This window comes from Peromyscus eremicus, chromosome 12 (assembly GCF_949786415.1).
Source record: "Peromyscus eremicus chromosome 12, PerEre_H2_v1, whole genome shotgun sequence".
In the NCBI taxonomy this organism is placed as follows: domain Eukaryota; kingdom Metazoa; phylum Chordata; class Mammalia; order Rodentia; family Cricetidae; genus Peromyscus; species Peromyscus eremicus.
Window position 1 is genome coordinate 62,417,342 of NC_081428.1, and position 27,969 is coordinate 62,445,310.

General features: G+C 39.8%; 1 protein-coding gene across 8 annotated transcripts in view; it reads right to left on the reverse strand.

Annotated features, from left to right (window-relative positions):
* Window positions 1-2,153: 2,153 nt before the first annotated feature.
* Window positions 2,154-27,969, reverse strand: part of Dlg1 (discs large MAGUK scaffold protein 1) — a 209,005-nt gene continuing 183,189 nt past the window's right edge. For all 8 annotated transcript variants that reach the window (XM_059277478.1, XM_059277477.1, XM_059277476.1 and 5 more), the window contains 7 exons: window positions 21,206-21,247; window positions 18,877-18,927; window positions 17,886-17,987; window positions 17,468-17,640; window positions 12,743-12,852; window positions 7,326-7,417; window positions 2,154-3,810 (listed from right to left, as the gene is read on the reverse strand). In XM_059277478.1, coding sequence (XP_059133461.1) covers window positions 3,704-3,810; window positions 7,326-7,417; window positions 12,743-12,852; window positions 17,468-17,640; window positions 17,886-17,987; window positions 18,877-18,927; window positions 21,206-21,247 — 677 coding nt within the window. In that variant the 3' untranslated portion in view covers window positions 2,154-3,703. The remainder of the gene's footprint in view (window positions 3,811-7,325; window positions 7,418-12,742; window positions 12,853-17,467; window positions 17,641-17,885; window positions 17,988-18,876; window positions 18,928-21,205; window positions 21,248-27,969) is intronic.

The window sequence follows — 27,969 nt, forward strand, 5'->3', positions numbered from 1 at the left end:
TCCCGAGTGCTGGGATGAAAGGCATTCGCCACCACTGCCCAGCTCCCATTTCCAAGTTTTTTACATTAAGAAACAGTGTATATTAACTTACAAGGTAATAGATTTGTGATATTTTTGTTCATATCCCATATCCTTTTTTAAAAAAATTCAACCATCAGTACAAGCTGTTCAAACAAAAACCCACCACTAACCGCTCACTGTTTGAGGAGAGGTGTGTAAGTGTAAATGTCTGTGCTGTGCCAAGATTCCTAAGGGTTAGTCCAGAGCCAATCTAAAGGATAAAACTAAGTCAAAAACTCATGAGAGGTCACATGAGGGGACAGCCGAGGACCAGGTGCTGTCTGCAGACTGTACTTTCACGTTAGTATATGGAGCCAGCTGACAAAAGGATCCTTAAAGACATTGCACTTCAGTCTTTTTTGTTTTTAACCTTTCTAGAGCTTTATTGGGGGAGGAAGAAGGGAGGGAGAGGGAGAGGGGGAGGGAGGGAGAGAGAGAGAGAGAGAGAGACAGAGACAGAGACACCTGCCACACGGAGGGAAGAGAATATGGAAGGAGAGAGTGCAGAAAGAGAGCGAGTCTTATTTCTATAAATCATGTAGTAGATTTAAAGTCCATAGGTTACTACACAAAGAAATCAGGTAACTGATTTTTATGGAAAACAAGGTAGAACCATTTGGAGTTCAAAAAACCAGGTTTTCTGAAAAAAACAAGGAAAAACCAGACTTCTGTCTCTCCATGGGTTTCTAGCAGGATGGCTGATTTTTAAGTTTGTTACACTGACCACAGCTATCTTTTGGAATTAGCTCCAGGACCCCTGTGGATACCAAAGCAGGATCAGAGCTAGGTGCTCTGAGTGACCTGGACGACCTGAGTGTTTGGGAAGCTGTGTATGAGTTATATACAAATACAGTATCACTTTCTTGGGACTTTGGCATCCAGACTTTCCTGTACCATGGATCAATTCTCTCCTTAGATACCAAGACGGGCAACAGGAAACAACTGGCCCACACAGTCACATTTAAAGTGCTTTCATTTCGTGCCAGCCATGGTACGACCTCTTCGTATAATAGTTTTCTTAAAACGATTTTTATGTTCATTGGTGTTTTGCCTGGTGTGTGTGTGTGTGTGTGTGTGTCAGATCCCCTAGAACCGGAGTTACAGTTGTGAGCTGCCATGTGGGTGCTGGATACTGAACCCAGGTCCTCTGGAAGAGCAGCCAGTGCTCTTAACTTCTGAGCCACCTCTCCAGCCCCATGGTGTGACTTTTTAAAGAAAGGTGAATGCATACATTGAATTGGAATTCTTTCAGTGCACCATGATTTTGTGTGCCCGTGTGACTGAATGCGTGTGGAAGCACCTGTGGCTGTGGAGAGCCGAGGCTGATGTTGGCAGTCTTCCTCTAACAGTCCCCTCCCAAGGCAGGGTTTCATGGGAAACCAGAGCTGGCCATTTGATCCAGTGATCTCACTCCAGCCCTCATTCCTCTCTGCTGCTCTCCCCAGTCCTGGTGGATCACCACTACTATTGGTTTATAGAACTGTGGAACCTCATCGGTGAGGAACTCCACCATACTGGCACCTGCTCCCCAAGGCCTCAGTAGTATCAAGCTACCCGACCATCAATTCTGCTCCGCAGACGTCTGGAAAGAAACCAAATACAATGTTCAGAACACGAATGACCCTCTTCCTGTTCTTCAGGGTGTGACCACTTACTGCACACTTCAAATGGCTTATGCTGGGACCTCGCTTGTTGTAAGGTGGGTTTTGGAGCTCTCAACATCTTTCACTTTTCTTTTCTTTTCTTTCTTTCTTTTTTTTTTTTTTTTTTTTTTTTTGGTTTTTCGAGACAGGGTTTCTCTGTGTAGCTTTGCGCCTTTCCTAGATCTCGCTCTGTAGCCCAGGCTGGCCTCGAACTCACAGAGATCCGCCTGCCTCTGCCTCCCGAGTGCTGGGATAAAGGCGTGCGCCACCACCGCCCGGCTATCTTTCACTTTTCTTCCTGAGCGTTTATGTCTGGAACAATCTACCGTATCTAGTGTAAGAATTCCACATACTGCCTCCTGTCTTTTAACTTGTAATGTGGTGAATGAGTCTGATTTAACAAAACAAAACACAAAAACCCCTCCAAAAATTCAAGACACATTTGATATATGGATTTTACAATAAAGTTTATTAGCTGTTCTCCTCTTTCTCATAAATGGAATGGATAATGTTGGTAATTTTTTTACAAACCAGTACTCATTTAAGAAATTTTAACAAGGTTGCCAAAAAACCACATATTGAATAAACAATTCCAAAGAGCAATGGGAAGCCAAATGATGATAATAATGGACTAGAGAGACCGATTTCTGAAGGCATTCAGCCTCTCACTAAAATTTAACAAGTTTGCTGTAAAGACCTGTGCAATTCTAGTACAGCGCCGCTACACAAGATGATGTCTGGGAAATCTCCAGAGTGGAGCTTGTTCGTCTACTAAGGAGAGAGAACTAAAAGGAAAGGCGGAGGACCCAAATCAAACTCCACGACAGGCACACAACACTGACAGGAAACCTAGGAATCGTGTGGAACTTCTGTAGGAAGGAGGAGAACATGCTCACACGTCTACCTGCAGTCTAGTTTTCTAGGTTTTCCTCACCACCACCATACACTTGCTTTCAGTTCACATGATTAAGGAAGATAAGTCTCATCAATTAATACTTAATTTAAAAACCAAACAAAAAGTTAGAAGTAGGTGGCAAAAGAAAAATATATTTTAAATATATATATATGTTTGTGTGTGCAACTATGTAAAGAAAATAATTCCCATAGTTACAGAGTTTAGTTAAAGAAAGTTTTATATATATTTATATATATTTTATTATAACAAAATAGGCAGTTATTGTGGGTAAAATAGTCATTAAAATCTGCCCCCCTCCCTAAGCATACATTAAAATTTCAGGCTATGAACTGGACACCTTCCCACTGACATGATTATCACATCTCCACGTTAACTTTGTCTGTGGAAAGGTGAGGCCCCGCACCCCTCAGCAGAGCTGTAATGAGGAAGTGTATGGACAACACTAACCAGTGCTGCCCACGCTGACTACAGCACACACCACTGTTCTTCCTAGCAAGTGGACTAGGGGAGGGCTCACACGATAAAGACCTCTCATGAATAACAAATAGCCCTCCTGAAATTATGAGTTAACTCAGACACTCATTTTGAAATAAAACCCCTATCTTTCTTGTCTTAGTGAAATAATTACTTTAACACCAGAAGTCAATTGAGGAAAGAACTTGAGAGCTATGACACTGGCCAAACCATGCTAGTAAGTAAGCGTGCACTGTTGCTCACGGTCCACTGAGTCACTGACGAACACCACCTTTCCTTCGTTTGTACTGAGACTGGAAAAGAATGTATATAAAGCTTTTCTGAAAATCTCTGAAAGTTAACTTTCCCTTAAACATTAAGGAATTTTACAGTTTTGCATCTCCCCAAACCCTTGACAGCTGGTCCGGCCATTCCTCTTCAGTCTGAAGAATGGCCGGAAACCGAGAGTAACACAGAATAATACAATGATGCAACATGAAGGAGACACTGGATGTCAATAACGGGCACAGGTGCCAACCGTGAGGGGTCTGAGTCAGTGTGAGAGGAGACTCAAGAGACTCCAGGACAGGGAGAGAAACGAGACCGTGGGGAAGGAACAGGAAAGCCATCTTCATAATTTCTCTTTTGCTGGGACCCAGATATAAGGACCAGACTGCTCTTCTATGACCTGCTTCACCTGGTTGTAGATGTCCTCCAGCGTGTCTCCCTGTACAATGGCTGTAACGACAAAAGTCCCAAGGGCCCGTGAGTTGTCTTTCTTCGCCATCAATAGTACTGTGGACTGGGAGAAGGCCAACCTTGGAAGCAGTTGTACACAAGGATCTCCTACTTGCTCGGCAACAACTGCTCATTCAGCTAATTTCACTATGTGTACAGCACACACACACACAGGGACCAAAGATGAGATGTGGCCATCCTCCTTGACCTGTTGTTCTTGTTTAGTTTGCTATCATCTGAGCTTGTATTAGCTCCTCACTCACTCACTCACTCACTCACTCATCTGATGGTGCTGGAGCCTGAACCTAGGGCCTCACACAAGCTAACCACATGCTCTATCTCTGATTTATGATTTCCCCAACTTTTGTGGGAACTACAGAGAGCAAGCACAGCTACATATCTCGTGGTGGCAGGGTAGGATATTAGGGAAAGACAGCTGACTGAATTGTGCACTCTCCTGAAGTATGAAGTGTGCCATGTCCTGGGTGTAGGTGGACTGACACACATAAGCCGGGGTCTTGTAGTTAGAAACTATTAAAATCAATATTAAGAAATAATGTGTGAATAAAAAGTGGCAACATAGGCATGTGCACACCTATAATTTCACGACTTGAAAGGCAGAGGCAGGGGGATTATAAATTCTAGGTCAGCAGGGGCTACACAACTAAATCCTGTCTCAAGAATCACAAACAGAGCTGGGCAGTGGTGGTGGTGGTGGTGGTGGTGGTGGCACACACCTTTAATCCCAGCACTCGGGAGGCAGAGCCAGGTGGATCTCTGTGAGTTCGAGGCCAGCCTGGTCTACAGAGGGAGTTCCAGGACAGGCACCAAAGCTACACAGAGAAACCCTGTCTCGAAAAACCAAAAAGAATCACAAACAGTAACAAGAACAAAAATGGCAGTGATTACTAAGAACTAATTATGTGGGTACTTAGAGCCTCTAGTCTGTAAGGCTCAAAGGTGAGTTAATGAAACTAAAGAGGACTCCATGGAGCCAGGCAGGTGGCTTACAGAGACTAACCTAGCACTCAGAAGGCCCAGGCAGGTCTGTAAATGTGAGGCCCACATGGGCTAGCACAAAGTTTGAGCAGGTGTAAGGAAACCACAATGTCTAGTTTCTGATGGCCTGAGACATCTGGAATAAAATGCCAAATGGAGATGAGATGTTAGGTAACACTGTCTGGCTGGTGAATGAGGTTAAGTATACCATAAGGAGGAACATCTATGTGCATAAGAAGAGCTTTTACATAGCGAAGAATGTTGGAGTAATCCAAAGTTTTAAGTTTTATAATGTTTGCAAACATCAGTTTTGTGATAGAAGTTCACATTCTGAGCTACACAGAGGTACCCTTTAAGATCTGCGGAGACACAGACATTTGGCAAACACCAGCTTCATCTTGACTGGCTCACAATGCTTCACAGGGCAGGCCATAGCGGCGAGCAGTGAAGGGCAGCTGCTGAGGTATGCCTTGGGAAACACACACACTTTGTTTATTGGGTAAGTTGTGGTTCTCCTGAGTTGGAAAAGCAAGAGGTCAAGGCCACAGACACCTCAGCCATTACCACTGACAACAGTCCAGGATGGCATCCCAAGACTGTATGATGCAGAGGCTCACAGTGTCGCTTCTTTGATATGCCTGCTCCAAACTCAGATCCCACATCCGGGGAGATCACAAGCTTCCCACTGGCTTTCACTCTGAAAGAATGCCAAGGTTATGACTGACTAAAAAATAAAGGCTAATGGGTAGTTCTAGATTAAAGTAGATCCAATATACATGCTCCTGGATTGGATCCTGAAATTTTTTTGTCATTTCACTCTAACACTGCTAATATCCGGGGAAAGTCTGTATTAAAAGGTAAGATTATCAATGTTAAATTTCCTGAGTTTGATTAACAGCATTCTCATTATATGAGGGATATAAGCAAACATTCAAATGTCCTTTTTTTTTTTTTGAAATATTGACATATTTAGAAGTAAAGGACATCTATTTGTAACTTACTCCCATGTTTTAGAGATAAAATGATAACATTTGGAAAATATGGGTAAAGGGCACGAGCTGTTCTTATGCTAATATTCGTATGGTTTCTAAGTCTGAAATAAAAAAAAAAACAGAACCCCTCTGCCCTCAGCACATGGCTTATGATGTCAGAGCACTTACTGGAACTCATGTGATCATTAGTTTAAATGAGGTCTTCGAGGTACTGTGTGTCGTGGTCCCAGCTACTTAGGCAGCAAATGTAAAGAGTCACTTGAGTCCAGGAGTTCAGGGCCACCTTGGGCCACCCAGCCAGACCCTCTCTTTGCTAGCCAAGTCTAAGCTGTTGTACCAGCAGTGGGCTAGTTGCTGCCACAGTGGGGTTGTTCATAGTCCCCTCTAGCCCTCTAGTAGCCTGTGTGTGCTGGCTGTCCTTCTGTAGGTCAGACAGTACAGAGGCACTCACAAACTGTAATCCCTTTCATGCTTGAATTCCCAGTCCTCCCAACTGTCAGCTAAAACATTATTGCTCATACCCATTCTACAGTATACTGTTACTGTAGCATAAAACACACTAAGACACATGATCCAACAATCTCATTTCTGGGTATATACCCGAACAAAAAGAAGTCAGTATATCAAAGAAACACCTGCAACTCTTCGTTAACCTCAATATTCACAATAGACAAAATAATGAAAACCACCTATGTGTTTGTCAACGAAGAAAATGTGGGGCATCTAAATATATATATGATGAAAATAGTATTCAGCATAAAAAGAAGGAATCCTATCATTTTTGATAACATGAGCGAATATACAAGACACTACACTAAATTAAACAAGACACACAAAAATCAATTTTCCATGGCCTCATTTACCTGTGGAATCCAATCTGAATTCCTAGAGGAGTACAGTGACGGCTCCCCGAGACTGGGAGTGGGGGAGAAGAAGAAGAAAACCTGATCAAAGGATACACACTTCTCTTTTCAGGAGGACATGTGGCCCTATGGCCACAGCACTGGGAAAAACAAGACCCTCCAAAGACAATTTCTGTATCTGATGTACAGCATGGTGACTACATCAGCCAAAGCAGATCTCAAGTGACCTCACCAACACACACCACACACCAGAAACTGTGCTGATGTATGTACTACCATGACTGCGGTAATCAACTCACAAAGTATATGATATTACACTGTATACCTGAATACCTCTGAATTCTGTAAGTTCTATCTCAGTAAGCCCAGGGAGAATAGATCAAAATTTACAAAGGGTAAGAGAGAAGGCCGAGGCTTCACAGAAGCAGTGAAATTAAATCTAGTTTCCTCTGGTCGATTGTGAATTCTTCCTGCACGCACACCATAGGAACACTACATCTTAAGGTTCCCCATTCCCAGCTAGGCTAACTTTTGAGTATTCTGTGGGATAAAACCCACAGATCTTGTAGTTTACTTTGAAAACTACAGGACTAGTTACTACGAGTAGATGTGGATACAGCAAAATTCTCTCATAAAGGGCACTGTCACACATGGTTCCAACCTGTGAAATGTTCAGTGAATTCCTGTTCCAATTTCATGGCTCTCTCAAATGTTTTTCTGGCTTGTTCTTCTGTTAGGCGCTTATTCATTTCCCTATGCAAATAAATTTAGAAATTGGTGATTACCACATTGTAATACTCTTTGAAAAAAGATGAGAGAAGACATAAAATAATGGGAGTTCAACTCTGGCAAAAGGTAGCTGTCACTAAGAACAGCTGCAGCCACAGGCCTGCTGCCCAACACACAGTGGGAACAGGGCTGCAGCGCTTTCTACACTAGCTCAAAGCAGCCAGTGCACTCACCTCGGACAAGTCTCACTGTGCACGTCATAGTACAACGTGATTCACAGGCCTATATACCAACCCACAGACTGTAAATGAACACACCAAACAGCACAATCAGAAAATACAGTTTGAGGAAACAGTGAAATAACCTAGTTCTTCGCTGCTTAAAGTGTAGTGGAATGAAGAGAGAAGAAAAAACTTGTATATTACAAGTTTAATCATCTGTCCTGAGTAAAACTTATTTAGAACTTGGTTAGAGGGAAAAACTGTAAACATATGACATAAGGAAATCTGACTATATGATATTAAAAATATTAGTTAAATGCCACATTCACAGTGGCAATGTTTCTAATTCAGTAATTACTCTTCAAATATATGAAATGATACATGATATTTATTTCAAAATAATCTGGGGGTGTGTGGACAGAAGTAGTAAGCCAATCCTAAATCTTCTTGCAGCGGCATGATGGGTACACAGGGAGGGATTTGGTCCCACTTGTGACAGGAAGCCTTTGGTATCTCAGCATGAAGAAGGGTACTTTGTGTGGCTATGGTAGTGCTCTTTCAATCAGGATTAAGAATTTCAATCAGGCATCAGAGTTCCCTAGACACTTCTTGTAGGGTAGGTATAATGGTGATCAACTTCTGCTTTGGTTTATCTGAGAATATCTTAATTTCCTCATTTAAGAATTTTATTATTCTATGTGTCATGGTACATGGGCATACACACCATGGCATCCATGTGGAGGTGAGGACAACTTTGTGGTAGTTTCTCTCCTCACCTTCACATGGGTTTTAGGGATTGAATGCACACCAGGCTTATGCAGCAAGCTCATCTCCTTGCTGGGCTGGATCACTGGCCCTTCCCCTACTCTTGCTGGGTGTAGGATTCTTGATTGACAGGCTCTATTTCTTCCGTGTTTTTGATGCATCAATTCACTGCCTTCGGACTTAAAGTTTCTGACAAGAAGAACTCTGCTGACAATCTTACTGGAAAATCTCTTGGATGTGATGTGTCATCTCTCATGTTGTGTACAGCACTGTCTTCCAACAGTCTGACTGTAATGTGCCTCTCAGGGCACCTCATTTCTTTTGCTTGAACTTTACTCAACATCTTGGACATTTATATTCATTTTTAAATAAAATCTGGGAAGTTTCTTCAAATAATCTCTTTGTTTCCTGCTCCCATTTTTGGATTCATAAGCATGTAGGTCTATTTGATGCCGTCTCCCAGTTCCTTGAAGCTCTGTTAACTTTTCTCTAAATGTTTCTAGTTGGTCCTCAGACTTGATAATTTCCATTGTTCCATCCTAAGTTTGATGAGTCTCCTGTCTGTTCAAATTTACCTGAATCCCTCTAGTAAATTTACTTTAGTAACTGGGTTGTTTTTTTCATTCCCAGAACTAAAAAAAAAAAAGAAAGATCTTACTTTCAATTATGTGTTTTTGTGTTGCTGTATGGGTATGTGCGCATGGGTGCATAGTCTATGAAGCCAGAAGAGGATGCTGGGTCCCCCAGAGCTGGAGCTACAGGCTGTTGTAAGCTGCCTAAAGTGGGTCCTGGGAACCTAAGTTGGATCCTCTGAAAGAGTAGCACGTGCTCTTAAAGGGTGAGCAATCGCTAGCTCCCCAGAACTTCACATTTTCTCTTATTGATATTTTCAATTTGCCCAGATAGACTTTTCGTGACTTTGACCTTGTCTTTTATGTATCTTTAAGGTGTTATAAATATCATATAACATAAGAGCAGAAAGAATACTATGGGGACAAAGATGGGGACAACAGAGGCGAACACAGGTGAGTATGAGCACTGAATGATATATATGCATGAGAATGTTATATGGGAACCCATAGTTTTTTATTTAAAAACCATGTATTGTAATAAAGTCATTTTACAGTCTGTAGTGAGTTTGACATCTGGTCTGTCTCAGGGAATTTATTTTATTTTTTCCTTTGAAAGGATCATTCTTTGCTATACTTTTGTATACTTTTTCAAAAAAGATTTATTTATTATGTATACAGTGTCCTGCCTGCACTAGATCTCATTACAGATGGTTGTGAGAAACTATGTGGCTGCTGGGAATTGAACTTGGGTCCTCTGGAAGAACAGCCAGTGCTCTTAACTGCTAAACCATCTCTCCAGGCCCCTTTGTATACCTTTTTGTTTTTGTTTAAACATTACATTTGAATCTTGTGATTCAGTAACTCTGGACACTCATTTTTGCTGTTTTATTTAAAATTTTATTTTATTCAGTTATCTGCTGTTGTAGAGTGTTTGTGTGCTGAGGCAGCCTGATAAATTTGTCTCAGGTATTCTCTAAGACTGTGCCATTCTATGGTCATGTACAATATATTTCTAAGTTATATCTTGGGATGGATACCAAAAAAAAAAAGACAAAGGTCAAGGAGCAGGGGCAGGTCTGTGGAAAGGCACTGAGGCTTCCAGTCTTTGAAAATTACTTAATAATCAGGGGTGGCTCACTGTACTTGTAAGTCAGACACAGCAACCATCTAGCTGGCAGTTAGTTCCTCATCCACGAAAACAGGGTCTCTGTTGTGTCCTTGGTGTCTACAAATTGCATGCAGATTGCTGAAGAAATGCATGCACGGTTGCTTGCTATGGGGCTAAAAATAAAGGAATGGGGCGCTGACACCATGCTGAGAGCTAAAATTAACCTTTTAAACCAACTCTAGGGGGCTGTAAGGCTTCAAAAGATTTCAAAGTTCCAAAATAGGCCAAACAGAAAAATCCTGCCAGTGGAAACACTGCATGTGTGGGGGTGATGGATTACTGCTGTAATCCACCATTATTTGGAGATCCTGTTGGGTGACCCTGCCACCCCCACCCCAGGCTTTGTTTATGGTGGACAAGCACTCTACGCTGGACCTTTAGTGCCCTGATGGATTTTTACACTTTATCTATCTATCTATCTATCTATCTATCTATCTATCTATCTATCTATCTATCTATCTAGGTTTTTTGAGACAGGGTTTCTCTGTGTAACTTTGCACCTTTCCTGGAACTCTCTCTGTAGACTAGGCTGGCCTCGAACTCAGAGATCCACCTGTCTCTGCCTCCCGAGTGCTGGGATTAAAGGCGTGCACCACCACTGCCGGGCTGGATTTTTAAATTTTAAACCAGCCTTACATTCTAGGAATAAACTCTTCTTGGTTATTATTATACTTTATTAGGTGTAAGATCATGTAAGATTTTCTTTCCTTTTGTCCTTTTCTTGTTAACACTTTTTGAAGTGTAACTTTAAAAACATGGAAGTGTAGTATCTTAAATGTACAGCTTGACAAATGGTCACAAACCTGTGCACTGAGTACTCAGGTCCAATGCAGAGCATTACCAATGCTCTGGAAGTCAAGAATGCCATCCTCAAAGCTAAGTTTTATTTGGTTTTGCAAGAGATGATTAAACCTGGAATTTCAAAGCATGCAAACATTTGAGATCTTTTATTAAAATTTTAAGATTCTTCTATGCATTTGTACATAGCTGGTGACTGCTCATGCTTATTTCTGCAAAATGTTTCATCATGAAAATGTCATAATTGATGTATTCGGCTGGTGGTAGTCATTTAGGTAGTTTCTAGGTGTTGGCTATTTGAATAGCACTTTTGCTGGCAAGCATGTTTGGTTAAAACAAGCAAGCATTTCTGTTGTATGTTTCTAGGAATGAGAGTTCTAGGCTAATCATAAATTAGCATATTCAACCTTTCAAAGCTACTGAAAATTTATCAGTGTAGATCCACCAAGAGACTGTGAGGCATTTTCAGATGCTCCACATCTCTGTCAAAGATGTGCGCTGTCTTTTTCCATTTTCGCTATTCTGACATGTGCAGGTGGTAACACCACGGCTTTCACTGGGTAAGGCCGGTCTCCGGCTGAGTGTGTGCCGACCATCTGGAGGTGCTTTCAGTGCTCTGTCCATGGCCTGATTTCTATTGGGCCTGTGTCGACCTGCAGCGACTGCTGATGTACACTGATGACCCCCTTCCCATTCTGGCGTTAGCACCGGACGGAATGCTTGACTTCGTTTCTTGGTCATTCTTAATGTTCACTGTATTTTCAAAGACCATCTTTCCATCGATCTTCTCTGTTGTATGCTGACTTCCTATTTCAATAACTTCTCCTCTGCCTTCTTGGAATTTAATGGCTTCCAACTTCTCTTACGCTCTTTGGAACAGCATCTCTCACTCCGTAGCCCAGGCTGGTCTGGATTGTCAGCAGCCTCCCTAAGCGCCTCAGTCCTGAGAACGGTGTTTGACAACACGGCTGATGTTTGGTTTCGTCTAGTATATCATTTATAGGCTGTGTAATCTCCTTCACCAAAGACATGGCATGAAGTCTGTTAGCTGTGTTTGTTTTTTAGTTTTTCGAGACAGGGTTTCTCTGTGTAGCTTTGTGCCTTTCCTGGAACTCACTTGGTAGTCCAGGCTGGCCTCGAACTCACAGAGATCCGCCTGGCTCTGCCTCCCGAGCGCTGGGATTAAAGGCGTGCGCCACCACTGCCCGGCTTCAGTTTTTAATATACAGGCATTTGAGTTATATTTTTTTTATTAATTTTGCTGTGGGCAGAGGGTATTTGTTTTCAATCACTTGAAAATTGTACCTGAGCAGACAGTTTGGTAACTGTCATGTGTGTTTGAAATCAATGTGTATTTTGCATCTGTTGAGTACAGTATTTAGTGAGTATCGGTGTCAAGTACAGTATTTTAATGAACGGAATGTTTAGGTTCATTGACACTTTTTTTCTCCTTGTTTTTATTTGTGCTTTTTCTTTTTTACTTAATTCTACTAAACAATGGAATTACATTTTTCTCTGTATGTATGGAATACGTGTGTCCTTGTATGTGGGTCAGAGAGCAACGTGCAGGAGTCCTTCCTCCCTTCTGCTCTGTGGGTCCTGGATTGCACTCGGGTCACCTTCTGTCAGGTAAGGAGCCACCATCCTTCATCTTTTTAATGGTTATTATACAGCTGCACTGCCCGTTTAATACTATGAAGATGCTGCTGCTGCTTGAATCTCACAACACCCTCTACGACAGGTGTAAATACTACTCTCTCCATTTTATACGCGACAGTGCGATGCACGCTGCAGTTAAAGGGAGCACCATAGGCATTACACTTACATGATATTTTCCATGGATTTGGGTTTAATAAAAATAGATATTGGGTAAAGTTGTGCAATCTGCAATCTCTTTATGGCATTTCCGGACACATCAAGGATACAATGTTTGCCCTAAAATAGAGACAATAAGGAAGAAAATTAAGTAAGTGGACCAAATCTTTTCAATTACATTGAAAGTGTCCCCCACAACTCACCATCTGAATTATGCTTCATTTAGATCCTTTTTATCAAACAAAATTGTCATTTATCAGTAAATTTTAGAAGGAAAATTAAATGAAGAAAACAATGATTATGAATAATTACTTTCCCATTCTCAAAGCCATTTCAAAGAATTAAAATGCAGTTCTCACATCCCTCGTTTTTATAAAGCAATAACCGCTCAATGGGTGTAGAGAGAGCTCGGCGCTAAGTGTACGATCTTCCTGCAGAGGATCTGCATTTAGTTCATGGCACCCATGTTGGGCAACCTACAGCCACCGGCCAAATTCTAGCTTCAGGGAATCCAAGACCCTCTTCTGGCCACAACTGGAACCTGTGTGTACTCACGTGTGTACACACACACACACACACACACACACACACACGTTAAAATATACAAATAATTCCAAAGGTCATTAATGAACTTCATTTTATAAAATGGCATGACCAACAGAAGGTGAAAAAAATCCTAGAATTCACACTCTTTCAAACCTGTAAATCCTCACTACCACTATTCTTTAAAAATTATTTGTATTATGTCCACATCTGTATGTGCTCAAGGAGACCAGAGGAGAACAATGGATCCCCTAGAACTGGAGGGATAGTAGGCAGCTGTGAGCTACCTATGTGGGTGCCAGGAACTGGTTCTCTGTGAAAGCAATACACACACTTAACCACTGAAATACCTCTCTAGCCCCTCACTACCACTAGTCTGTTCTTTCAATTCTCATTTTATTGGGGACTAGAAAATACCATAAATTGCCATTTGGCAAACCCAATTCTGGGTTTATGTAACTTTTCTGACAAATTCACTGACACAAAAGGTCATTTATATTTTTATTATAGATGAGTATTTCTAGTTACATAGGAAATAAAAATTAAATAAATTTTGTGATATTTAAAATTAGGTCCTCAATCTCATAAAGTACCTTATAATTTAAAGGTCAGAGTTCCTGTTAAGAAATAATATTTAATTTAATAGGCATATTTACAATAAAAATATTGTAAAAGACTCCAAACATACAGAATAGGAAATGATATACTCACAGCATTAAATTTTATTACTTTTATGTATATGTGCATGTGTGTAGGCCAGAAGCTGACCCGACACCAGGTGTTTTCCCTAATTGTTCTCCACCTTCCGTTCTGAGACAGAGTCTCCCTGAACCTGAGGCTTGTCGCTCAGCTGGACTAGATGCCAGTGGTTTCCGGGGAGCTTCCTGTCTTCAGTTCCCAGGGCTGGGACTACAGGTGCACACAACACGCTCTGCCTCTTGTGGTACTCGAGGTCTGAAGTCAGGTATTCATGTTTATGTGGTGAGTGCTTTGCCAGCTGAGCCATTTCTGTAGTCCGTGTTAGGTTCATGACACAATTAATGGACAAGCTCAATGGACTAGTTAGAAGTGAGGCCTAGCTGGAGGAAGTAGCTCACTGGAAGGGATTCTGAAAGGATTTGTGTATATTTCTACTCTCTTCCTTTTGCTTCCTCACCATGGACTGAAACCTCAGAGACCATGAGCTAAAACAAATGCTTCCTCTCCGCTTTCCCTCACTGTGACAGAAAACTAACATGCTGGCTTCACTCTCTTCACATAGACATATAAATTCCAGAAATATTACCCACAGATAGTGACATTTACTATACGATCACAGTATAATTCTAGCTGGTCATCTAATGTTCCTTATTGAACAAGCAATAGAAAATTCCTGGCTGAGGTATTGGATTTACTTACAATGTCTGAGTTGCCATCGGTTGGGCACAGTCCCTCAGCCCTTGCCATTCCAGATCTGGGTATTTTATTAACTGGTTTGTGTGCTGCATGCATGTGTGAACGTGGGATTGGGAGGGCAGAGGCCAAAGTTGGGTGTTCTAGCTCCTAACCTTACTTTTTAAGGTACGCTTTCTCACTGAACCTGGGCTACACTGGCTGGCCTGTGGGCTCCAGGGACTCGTCTGTCACCACCCTGCTCACCCCCGACTTGCCTGGCTTTTACACAAATGCTGGAGAAGGAAACACAGGTCTTCCTCTAACTAACAAGCACTTCACCCAGTGAAGCATCTCTCTAACCCCAATCTCGGCATTTTAGAAGAGTACGGATCATTCATTTCACAGGATATGATTAAATTTGGCTCAGCCTGCCTCTTGACTATCAGAGGGCAAGTTATACATTTCTGGAAGGCATACCACTCTTATGAGATATCTATTTTTCCCATTTCTACTGACAATGTGATATTCAAACTTCTGTCTGCTTAGAATTTCTCCAAGATAAAATTATCTTTGTCTTTGTAACTAGTAATTTCAGGGATGACGCTTTCTCAGTATGTAAATAATCTTGTTTCTTATAAACCATCACTTATTACGATTATTTTAAGATAAGTTTTAATCATCTCTTAATGTTCTTGCCTGAAAGAATTACTACCATGTGGTTTTCTTTCCAGAAAGATTTCCTTACTGTGTCATGCCTTGACCTTGTTAGCAGCCGACAGTGCAAGCAAGTACAGCTTCTCCTCCACCTTTTCACTTATGTATTGCTCATGCCTTCACGGAATACTTCATTTTATTAACCCTATGCTTTGTGATCAGTTATTAATTTACTTTGACAATCAAATGCTAATTTTAAATTTCAAAATTATAAAAAATGTTTACTCAAACGCCACTCCCAGCCTTGTCGATCCATCTCCTTTTTTTTTTTTTTTAAATAAAAATGTGTAGCTAGGCTGGCCTGAACTGCCTCCACCTCCTCCAACAAATGCTACCAGTGTGCACAACTACTTTCCCTGTGCTAGTAACTAATCTCATTAGGTCCTGATTAGTCCTTCCTGTGTTTTCACACAACTGAGTAGATTCGTTTCCTTATTTCTTCTTTTCAAATATCAAATCAAGACGGGCGAGGTGGCACACACCCTTAATCCCAGCACTCAAGAGGCAGAGGCAGGAGGATCTCTGTGAGTTTGAGGCCAGCCTGGTCTACAGAGCTAGCCCTAGGACAGCCAGGACTACACAAAGAAATCCTGTCTTTAAAAACCAAAACCAAACCAAACCAAACCAACGAACCAAACAAGCCCCAAAAGATAAAATATAGATCTTTCTTCATGTTACATATCAATTCATAGATACTTCATCATTTATTAAGTGTAAAGAACTCCAGTTCATGGATATTGCTGATTTTCAATCACTTTTCAATTATCTTTGCTTACCAACATGTACTAGTTTTACATATTAGTAGGGTTAAATGTGATACATGTACTGAGTCCGGACTCATCAAATACAACTTTTTATCTACTTTCCCTATATTTTTCCCTATCTCTACTAGTTATTAGCCTACCATTGTTACTTTTTTTTTTTTTTTTTGAGAGCAGGTATTACTAAACCACTGATGTTGCCGTGAAACTCACCATAGTCCAGCCTAGCTTCAAGGTTATAATTCTTCTGTGATGTTTCCTACTGACTGATTTGATAATGCCAGATTGACCTTGAATTTATTGGACAGACTGACTCAGTCATGGTATAGTACCCTTATGATTTAGTTAGTATATCATCTTGACTTCATTATAAAAACTGTTTTAACCTAATGTCAATATATTATCAGATTATGTTAGATAATATTTTAAAATTACTTGTTTCAGGGCACCTTTAACCTCAGTACTTGGGAGGCAGAGGCAAGTGAATCTCTGCCTCTCGAGTGCTCCAAGTTCAAGGCCAATCTAGTCTACAGAGTGAGTTCCAGGACAGCCAGGGCTACACAGAAACCTTATCTTGAAAAACAAACCAAAACAATAATAATAAAAAACAAACCAAAACAAAAAAAGCAAAACCAAGACCAAACCAAAACAAAACCCCCCAAACTTGCAGTTACACTGTTTTTTAATTTTTATGCTGTCTTTGAAGACTCTGGAGACTTTCTTGGCACCTACGATTAACATCTTACTCAGTTTTTCTCATGGTTACTTGACTTTAGCCAGGACAAGGTCTGGCTCTAGAAGAGGCCTGCTGTGGATATCGTTCTGTATAAATAAAACACTGACTGGCCAGTGGCCAGGCAGGAAGTATAGGCGGGACAAGGAGAGAGGAGAATTCTGGGAAGCAGAAGGCTGGAGAGACACTGCCAGCCACTGCCATGACAAGCTGTATGTGAAGATGCCGGTAAGCCACGAGCCACGTGGCAAGGTATAGATTTATAGAAATGGATTAATTTAAGATATAAGAACAGTTAGCAAGAAGCCTGCCACGGCCATACAGTTTGTAAGCAACATAAGTTTCTGTGTTTACTCGGTTGGGTCTGAGTGGCTGTGGGACTGGCAGGTGAGAGAGATTTGTCCTGACTGTGGGCCAGGCAGGAAAACTCTAGCTACAGAGGCCTTAAGATTTTATTTTATTTTACAGATAGATACATGTGATCATCTTATTTTCAGATTTTTACTTAGCTACAGCAGTAACACTAACAGATAGTAAGGCCATGTCATCTATCTTCTATTTCTTCATACAAACTCCTTAGAAACCACACCAGGGTGGCTCTGGCACTTACCTTCTCCGCTACTGCTCGCACAGACTGAACGCTTGTTCCATACAGATGGTTGTTATACTGGCCAGCTTCAATGAACTTATGTTCCTGGATGTCCTTTTCCATCTGTTCCCTTGAAGTCACAAAATGATAATCTCTTCCATCCACCTCATAGTCACGCTTTGGTCTAGTTGTATCTTCAATAAAAAAGAACTTGGGGAAGTGTTTCATATTTTAAAACAGAATAAACACATCTTCTACTTAATTCATTGCTTTTTAAAAAGTTTAACACAATACTTTTAAATCTAAAAAAGAGAAAGTAATATTGAGGATGAAGGAATAATTAATAAAACAATTAACTATAACCCTTTACAGCAGTTACATTTATTTTTACCAAACAGTGACAGAAAGTGCTAAAACAGTTTTAATTTAGGTTACTCACGAGGGACGCAGGATCCAAATTTGTCGGGAAATTCTGAGATTAAATCATCATTTACCCTGTCTTTCATGGGTCCCAATATAATGACTGGTCGAGTATAATTAACTACAAAGATAAACACATCAAAAAGAATAAATACTTAACAAACACTAATGTGTTTTATTTCAGCAGAGAAGAAAACCATTCTGAAGAATCTCTTCCTTATTCTTTCTCTACATTATGCTGTTTTGTAAATAAATGTTATTAAAATTAAAATTACAATGTTGATCAAGTCAAATTTACCATCTTAGACCTGTAAATATATATCGCTAACACCTCATTATAAACAGAAAACAAAGCATGGTGTTTTACTGGTGGTTTCTGAAGTTAAAAACTAAGAAAGCAGAGCAAAGAGGACAGGAACAAGAACAAGTGGGTGTAGAAGTGATGGACGACGGCAGTGATCTAGAAAGACGATCCAGCAGAGGACACAGTGGGCCGTGCTGAAGGGAAGCTGGTGGTGAGCATCAGACTAGTGTTGTGGCTGGGGAGTTAGATCTAGTGAGTAAGATTCAACACATGGGATAAAGAGGGAGGGCCCAGAACCTGCCCGGGGGAAGGGGTAAGAAACAAGGACTTTAAAATTGTCTCTGACTTTTTTAAAGTTATTTCAAGGGTAGTAATGCAATATTATACATGCTGAAAAAAAGTGGCTTAGGAATACAACACCAATAAAAACCAGTCAAAATAAAATGATTTGGTTCTAATATTCTCTGGGTTAAATAGTGCTTCTTGAAATTCATATAGCAATTTCTACATATATAGTTAAAAACAGCAAAATTCCAATACAATATTTGACTTGTGAGAGTTGCTTCTCTTTTTCCACCATGTTGCTTCTGGGACTGAACCAAGGCCATCAGGTCTTGCAGCAGGCACCCTGTCCACCTGCCTGTCTCACTGGCCCTGAATATATACTTTTTAATAAGGCTAGAAAACATTAACAAACTTCACAAACCTTCTTGTTGGTTCACTGGCTCATACGATAAAACGTATTCTTCTTGACCACCTACGGAGAGTTAAAGCAAGGGTAAGGAAATCTCAAGGGAACGGATGTCAATGTCACCCTCGTCCACACAACTCACCCAGTTCCCTACACAGAAGACACCAGGACGTCCTGAAAACTGACAGGGTATACAAAAAGGTACTGGAGCAGAAATTATCCAAAGCAAGATTCAGCACAAAAGGGGAATTATTAAACCATAAAGGTAAGTTTGATAGACATGAGACGAAACATAAATGTACTATTTTTTCCATATCTTAATGTTATTATGTGCTTCTTCTATTTATAGATCATCTTCCTTTCTAGCTGGAGGTTTAATGTACTGGAAGGCTGCCTGGCTTTGCTCACCAGTACTACAGAAAACAGGCAACAAACAAGTAACAGCCTCACCAGACAAAAAACCAAAACCTATGGACTAGGGCTGGATGTGGGACTGCATGCCTACAATCCCAGCAAGTTTGAGGTTGGCCTGGACTATGTAGTGAGTTTCTGCCTAAAAAAAAAAAAAAAAAATCAGAAAAACCCAATAAGCCACAGAAAATACTGTTTTTGTTCCAATTGAGTATATTTACCTAAAGCTATATTTTATTTTTAAAAACAATTATAATCTTGCTTTGATTACAAAAGCACTTCAGAAGTTAAAGCATCTGAAGTTTAAATTAAAGGAGCCTTGGAAATATAAATGAAAAAACAAAACAAAACTACCAACTATGTGAACACCATGAAAATAATTAAACCCTAGTTCTAAACATGTACTATAGAAAACAAACAGATTCAGTGACTGAATGAAAGCAATGAAAACTGAATAATGTATCTGGAAAATGGCCTCCTTATCAAGATTCTGTAACAACTCTACCAGCTTTGTGATTGGTTTTCAGTGTGTGTAGCTGTTGGCCTTATCAATCTGTAACAGCGGCACACATATCTGTACTTGCTTTAAACTGTGTGTTTAAATGTGTGTGCTTGTTTCCAATCTTATTACTGTAGAATCCCAAAACAGATACTTCATGAACTGTTTTCTCTTCCTCTCTCTCCCTCTCTCTCAACTACTCATGTATCTAGGCATGGTGGCACACAGATCTCTATGAATTCAAGGTTAATCAGTTCTATGTAGAGAGTACCAAGCTAACTAAGGCTACACCTAGTAAGAACCTGTCTCAAAAAAAAAACAAAACAAAAGTTACTGATGTAAAATATGGTTTACATACTACAAAGTCATGCAGTTGGATATTCCACAACTTAATTCATGCAAATGGTGAGAAAAGACAGTATATACTTTCATTACCCCTTTTTAGTCTAGAAAAACCACTCAACTACTCTACAGTGGATTCTGGTTATAAGCAAATAAAGAAAAATTTTCCCATTTGTCTTCCTCAAATTACATAGCATTATGTAGAAAAAAAATCCAACCAACAAATGAGGGTTAAAAGTATATATTGCCAACATGAAATATCTGGGACTGGTAACGGGATTAACCTTTTGAGCAGCCATACTCATCTGTAATCAAGATTACTTTCATTTTAGACAGCAGTAAAAAAAGTCAGAAAAACAATTTTAATTTTTAAGTTGCTACAACTGATATTCACATACTCTCCCCTCTTTCTACACCCCAATTTGTCTAAAAAAAATCCATATTTATATAGTTTAATTAACATCAAGAATATAGTATTAAACATCAAGGGAGAAAACAGTATTACTTTTTGAGCAATGGTTGCACAGAATAAAAAGGAAATAAACTAATAATCATTTAGTATTACTAACAAATATCTTTTTAGTGCTTATGTTAAAAACAAAATTACTAAGGAAAATACAAGTTCATTCCCTATCAGATAATTACTTTTTATAAGATACGCACAAATCCACATACTATGTATCGTATACACAATTAAGTTGGTAAATGGGTTTGCTTTCATTAAAACCTTGAAATTAACCTTTCTGTATGTGTGGCTTGAGGACCTCTTAGCCAAAATGCTTGTAGCAAAAATTTTTCAGATTTATTTTTTTTGCATTTAAAAATACTTACACAGCCAATCCTGGCTAAGCAACTCTAAACTGAAAAGTCTGAAAATTAATTTGTTCTAGATCTGAAACTTTTAGAGTGTCACATTGTTGCTAAAGATTGTGAGTTTTGGGTTGGAGACACTCAAGTCTGTACTTTACTTGGCTTTTCCTAGTTTCTCAATCTTAGGTATCTGACTTGTAGTTTTACAGCTTATCCCCGAGGAAGAGCCACTCGAAGGTACTTATTACTTCTACAAAAGAACAAGTAACATGGAACACTCACGGTAACTGCTTTCACTATCGCTGGCATTAGAAGTTACGTGCTCTGATAAGGAAGGAAAACGAAAAGAAAAACAAAGAAAACCCAGTGTCACAAATTTAAAAGCTGATAAAAGCAAATTATCAAAATTAAACAAGGTGATACTACAAATGTTGAGATATGAACCACACATAACCACAGAATTTTTATAAAGCATTTTAGATTTTCTATGAAAAAGTTAATTTTTCAACTAAATTAACACGAATTAGCAAGGGGAAATACCTGTAGTAAAAGAAAATGCCTTACTCTTTAAATATAGTTTATGAACAAAATTCTCAGCAAAAACCCACATAGAACATAGAACAGACACAATGTAATCTTGAATTAGTTCATAAAATACCATATCATAAAATCCAAAAGGAGAAAATATTTGGTACCATTTAGTTTAGGAAAGACCAGTAAGGACACAAGTTCCACTTGAGCAAAGAGAGGCCACCTCCTGATGGGACAGGTACTTTTATCATTTATAACAGGTAAGGTTTTACCAGAGCTTCTCTCCAGCAGAACCTAGGCTCCAGAGGCCACCCAAAGCTCTGTAGATGACAAACTGTCTCACAGGTCATAAAGAAGGGAATTTGAGAGGCCGGCACTGTCTTTTAATAGACTGGCATTCCTTAGCAACTGTGCTTTGATAACAGACTACTTTGCAAAATAAGAGAACTCCCCCAATAAATATTAGTAAAAAGCCACCTAGCTTCCGCTCACAAGTGGCCCCATTTCATAACTTGGTAAGTAACAGGTGCTCATCTCTCAATAAATATCTTTATATCTTCCTTGAATAAAAGAGCAACAATTTTATTTAGAAAAACAAAACCACAAACTTTCAAGGACAGAGGGAAACCTAAATTTCTAATGTTAGGGAAAGAACACCACCACCACCACCGATGCCACTGTAAGACAAAGGAGTCTGAGGCTAAAGTCTGCTCAGGCCAATCAAGCAGCTCTCAAGAAAGGAGAAGAGTGGACCTCATGTGAGTGAAAATAAACCCATTCATTTTAACTTGCAAAGAGAAAGACTCTCTTTAAAAAATGTGCGTGTGTCGAGGCCACAGGTCAACATGGAGTGTCTTTTTCTCTAGCTTTCCAGCTTATTTTTGAGACCGTTTTTCACTAAAGCTGGAGCTCACTGACTGGGCAGTACTGGTGGACCAGCCGCGTCCCAGGGATTCTTCCATTTTCACTCCCAAGTGCTAAGATTATAGGCATGTGCCATTCCACCAGGCTTTTTTTTTTTTTTTTTAAACATCAGGTCCTCATGCTTCTATGACAAACTTTGCTGACTGAGCTACTTCCCCAGTCTTAGGGTACATACCTTTCTTAATCACAACTTATTTTAAATAAAGGACTTAAAATTTTAAAAATAGAATTAGGGGAGGGGGAGTCACGGTAAGCTGCCCACCAAATAACCCCTCTGCACCCATGCTCAAGGAAGCCCAATGCTCAGCGCACTGAAAAGGGAAGCAAAGACGTCAGTAAGAGACTTGTGGGAAGAAGGGTTCAGCGGGGCCGGAGAGCATGATGGGGTGAAAAGAACTAAAACTTACACATGTAAGAGACTACCAGGGAGGAAAACAGTAAAAATTGTCAAGTTTTTCTTCTGTACGTTAAGAAATTTCAATAAAATAATTGCACCTAAAAATTAGAAGTAGAATTAATACATGACAAGCACACATTAAAAACAGTATTTTTAAGTGTATATTAATTTTTGTCTCTTTCCATGTTCATGTGTACACATGCATGCTTTACACGTGCATGTGGCTGTGAATACATGAGGAGGCCTGATGTAGAGGCTGCCAATCATCCTCTGCAGCTCCTCCACCTTCTTCACTGAGGCTGGTCTCTCCATCAAACCTAGAGCTCACTGATAATACTGCTAGTCTCACCTGCTATTCTGCTTACCTTTGCCTTCAGAGGCTGGAATTACGGGCAGGCTACCATACCCATTCAACATTTACATGGGTCCTGGGGATTTGAACTCTGGTCCTTATAGCTACAGGGGCAACTGTTCTAACCACTGAGGTATCTTTTTAGCGCTTCCCTCCCTCACTTCTTTTTCACGTTACTACACGGACTTCAATACAATCATTGAGATTCTTGAATAATATTCAATTTGATTTATAAATTATAATTTATCTGTTAAACATTTCAGTTTGCTTTAAACTGTTTTTAAATAACATTAATAATTCTAAATGTTTTAGCTTATATCACTTTTTACCTATCCTATTTCTTTAAAATTTGTTGTAAGTAGAAATTAAAAAATAAAACCCTCTGAAGCCTGTATTAGGCCTGGCATTACAATCTTTAGTCTCTAAGTTGTAAAAGAAAGAAAAAGTTATCTGCAGGACGAGAGTAAGTGGGTATGTAAGAGACAGAACTGATGAATGCTGAGCTGGAATTTATGAAGCAGGGTAAAAGAACACAGAGTTTACATTTACTAGTCTACCCTTCAATCTGACATACTATAGAATGAAAAGTTATTATTCTTTGTTTTTTATTTCACCCCCTCACCTCGAACTCTTCAAAACTCCCAAAAGGTACCCTATGCTAAACTTTGCAGGTTTCTGCATTTTCTGTACTTAGTTCCTTTACAATAAAACAGTGCTGTTCTGAGCTAAGCTTTAGACTAGGACAATCACTGGCACTGCTTGAGAATTACAAGAAAGGTAAAGCGCCCCTTCTCTAAAAATCCTGTTGGGGCGGGGCTGTAGCTCAGTGGTACAGCACTTGCTGAGCATGCAGGATGAAGCACATGGGCCCAAGCCCTAGCTCTGCCAAAATAAAAACAAAACAAAAACTTGAACATAATTTGCAAAAGAAAGTTGGAGAGCTAACATACAGATGAAAAGGTGTGTAAATTTACTTACAGCACAACAACAGAACCAGACATGCCAAGCAGAGACAAGGATATAAAGCAGCCAGAATCATCTACTGGGGTTAGGATTGGTGGAAAGAGAGTCTGAACAACTATTTGCCAGCACAGTCATCGCTAAATATCTACCAAAGGTTGGTTCCAAGACTCCAGAGGTAATACAATGTGAGGATGTGAATGTCCCTTTCATAAAACTTGTAGGATTTGTATGTATTTCCCACTCTCCCCTTTCCTTCTAGACAGAGCCTCATGTAATCCAGGCTGTCCTAGAATAGGTAGCTAAGTCTGTCCTTGAACTCCTTCTCACAGGTCTCTAACCTCCCAAATGCTGGGACCACAGCAACAGAGTGACACAGTCGTCTTCCATATACTTTAACCCATTTTTGATTCTGTAACTACAATACAGTGTAAATAATGGCTAAATTGTTTAGAGAATGAGAAGAAAATTAAAGCCAATTCAGCAGACATTACTGGAGGCTGGGAAGTGAATAACAGTACATAAGAGCGCACAGAAAGACTGTGGGTTTGTAAAATGCAGGAAGCTGCAGGAGGAGGATGCCAACACATCAGTTCAGTGCCTTTAGTGTAGTGCTTTGAGTATGTGACAAATTCAAGTTTTATGCTTTACAGATATCTGGACTTTTCTCCCAAGTAATTTCTGTTGTGGAATATTACTTTAACTATGTAAAGATGTGTTACATTTGTTTAATGATGTAAACATGTACTACATTTGTTTATGCTACATTTGTTTAACGATATAAAGATGTGTTGCTCTGCCTACCTAAGACACCTGATTGGTCTAATAAAAAGCTGAACAGCCAACAGTTGGCAGTAGAGGGATAGGAGGGGCTGATGGGCAGAGAGAATAAGGAGGAGGAGCAGGGGAGAGAGGGAGAGGCCTCTGGGCCAGCCATCCAGGCAGCCGGACTCAGAGTAGGACATGTAGGATGAAAAAAAGATAAAAAGCCCTGAGGCAAAATGTAGGCGAAGAGAAACAGGTTAAATTAAGTCATACGAGCTAGCAAGAAAGGAGCCTAAGCTAAGGCCGAGCATTCATAACTAATAAGTCTCTGTGTCTTTATTTGGGAGCTGGTTGGCAGCCCAAAAAAGCCTGGTAAATTGGTGCCAAGATGCTATTTTACCTTCATCACAGTGGCTGCTCTTTTAATTACTAGCAACTTGGCTGCTCAGGCCATAGCCTGAGGGGAATTCTGCTCCCCCAGACAATGGCTCTGTTGCTGCCAATAAACACAGTGCTAACTAAATCTCTATAGTTCTAATAAAACTTGAGATTCAAAGGCTAGGGAGAAAACCTGTGAGCTCAGAGAGAGTAGCAAATGCCTAACTTTCTTCTCTCTCAGCTGGCATCCCCAGAAGCCACTCCCTTCTACACTGCCCCAAATAAAAAACCCACACTAAGGTCCTACCTGCTACTTCCTGTCACCTAGTTGTTAACCCCGACTCTCTGAGTCTAGGTTATTTTTATTTAATCAACACAAATGGAACACATCTTTATATAGTTAAATAAATGCAGCATAGACAAATATAACTCATCTTTGCCTAAACAAATATTCCACAGCAATTTTCAACCTGCAGTTTGATTAATTCTTAGATAAGGAAACTATGCATATAGAGAGTCAATTTTGTAAAGCTAAACAAATATATATGTACAACCTAAAAATTTCTCCCTCTCCTATGTATTTTCCCAAAAGAAAGGCATATATCTGAATCTCAAAAGACATGCACAAGAATATTATTTCTGACTGCATATCTAAGGTACGTAGCTTCAGTTTGACTTTTTGTTTGTGCTGTGAGCATTTTCCATGTCATCTGCATGTAGATCAGGCTAATCTCAGGCTGTGATGCTCTTGCTGTGTCTTCCCAGGACCAGATTACAGGCATGAACGACCTGGTTCTTAATATGATTTTCAACTGTCATATAATACTATAAATACAGATAAGTCATATTTCATTAGCCATTTCCAAATTAGAGACAGGATGGCTTCAATCTTTTTTATTCTTTTTGCTGTTACTTCTAAATAATGATAAAATTTATCTTCATCTCCAATTATATCCTGAGGATAATCTCCCTGAAAAGGATTTAATGGACTAAAAGAAAATTTTTGAGAAAGGCTGTATTAATTTACACTTTCAATTACAGTGCTTTAAAAAGCTACTCTATAGAACTATCTCCATCATGGAATGCATCTCTAGGCAATGGGTAGAAGGCATTACTTTGTATATGCTGACTACTGGGAAAATATACACGCTTGTTCTATCTGCTTATCTTCTGAGCTCTGCTGTGCTAGGTAGGGGCTGCACCTGTGGTGTCTCTCAGAGGTCCATAAATGAAGGACTTGGTCCCCAGCTTGACGCGAGCAGAAGGTGTAGACACTTAAAGCTGCAGCCTAGTGTGCAGCTTTAGGTCACTGAGGGTGTAATCTCCAAGAGGGCAGGCAGTAGGACACTAGCCTTTTCAGGCCTTTTCTGTACTTTCTGGAACCATGAGGTGAACAGCTTACTCCACCACACACATTCTGCAATGATGTGCTATCTTGCCACATGCCTCCCAAACAGCAGGGCCAAGCGATCATGGACTGCAACTTCCAAACTGAGTCAAAATGAACGTCTGTCTTTATAAGCTGATTCTCTTAGGTTTTGTCTAGTTTTCTAGTGGATAGACTGTTTCTTATTAATTCATAAAAAAACCTGTACTTGATGCAAATATATTCTTCAGGTCTAAAAATGCTTGTGGGGTACCTGTCTAGGAAATTTGAGGCCTCAGGTTGAGCCTCTTAATAATACAGGAAGAAAGTACTCCCTAAGCTTTCTCTCCTCCTCTTCCCCTCCTCTGCTTTCCTCTCTCCTCTGCCTCTTCTATTTTTAACATGTTTTACCTGTCTTCTCAAACATTTCCTTTCTGACAGGGTATGTATTATTATTCTCTCCAAATGTTACACTGTCAATTCCAAGCAATACTACTTGACATATTATTTATAATCAAAGTAAAAGTCAGCCTGGCTCTGGCCCTTGAGAGCTGTGCACAACTGTTCACATCAGCTTTTGGAACAAGAAGAAAGCAGACAGACACAAGAAACCTATATGGCTAGCTGAGGTGCTTTATAAAATTGAAAACTGTAAAGATAGAAAGGAAATAGAAAACGAGAGTGTCTTAGGCGAATTCTTTTCTGAAACTGTGTGTTATGATTTCACTTCAGAGTACCCCATCTACTGCCCATTGAGTTATATCTCCTTTAGTCTTATTTAGTGAGTTTTGAACTTTAGCATACAGGTTAATGAAGTCGTAAGTAATACCATGATGTACCCTTCTTCCAGTATTTTCTCTAGAATGAGCAGCCTGTAATGCTTTATGTGTTTGTTTTACATGATAACCTCCTTCATACCCAGTTTTAGAATTCTACTGGTATTTTTCTGTCTCCTTCAATATTTTCTGAATAAAACCTTGACCTTTAGGTTGCCAAGTTAATAAATTCTTTCAATTCCTATGAAATGAAGCAGATACTTATAATAAAATGAATTATAATATACTATGTAGAAAATCAAATCTTTCTCTAAATGACATTGCCTGATAATCAGTTGTTTTTCATGATTTTTTTCTTAAGGAAGTTTCAATTCCCGATTAGAGAGAAAGACATAGGGTGAGGTGTAAGCACACATAACAGCGTAACACGCAGGAGCCATAACCATCGACAGCAGCATCAGTGGGAGCCCAGTTCCCACTTAGTTCTTTTTAATTAGGGTTTTCATAGGCCTCTGCTACTTTAAGGAGATTAACAAATTCCAAGTTGATGCATATAACCTCTAAAATATACAAACCACAAAATAAATCCCAGAGCAT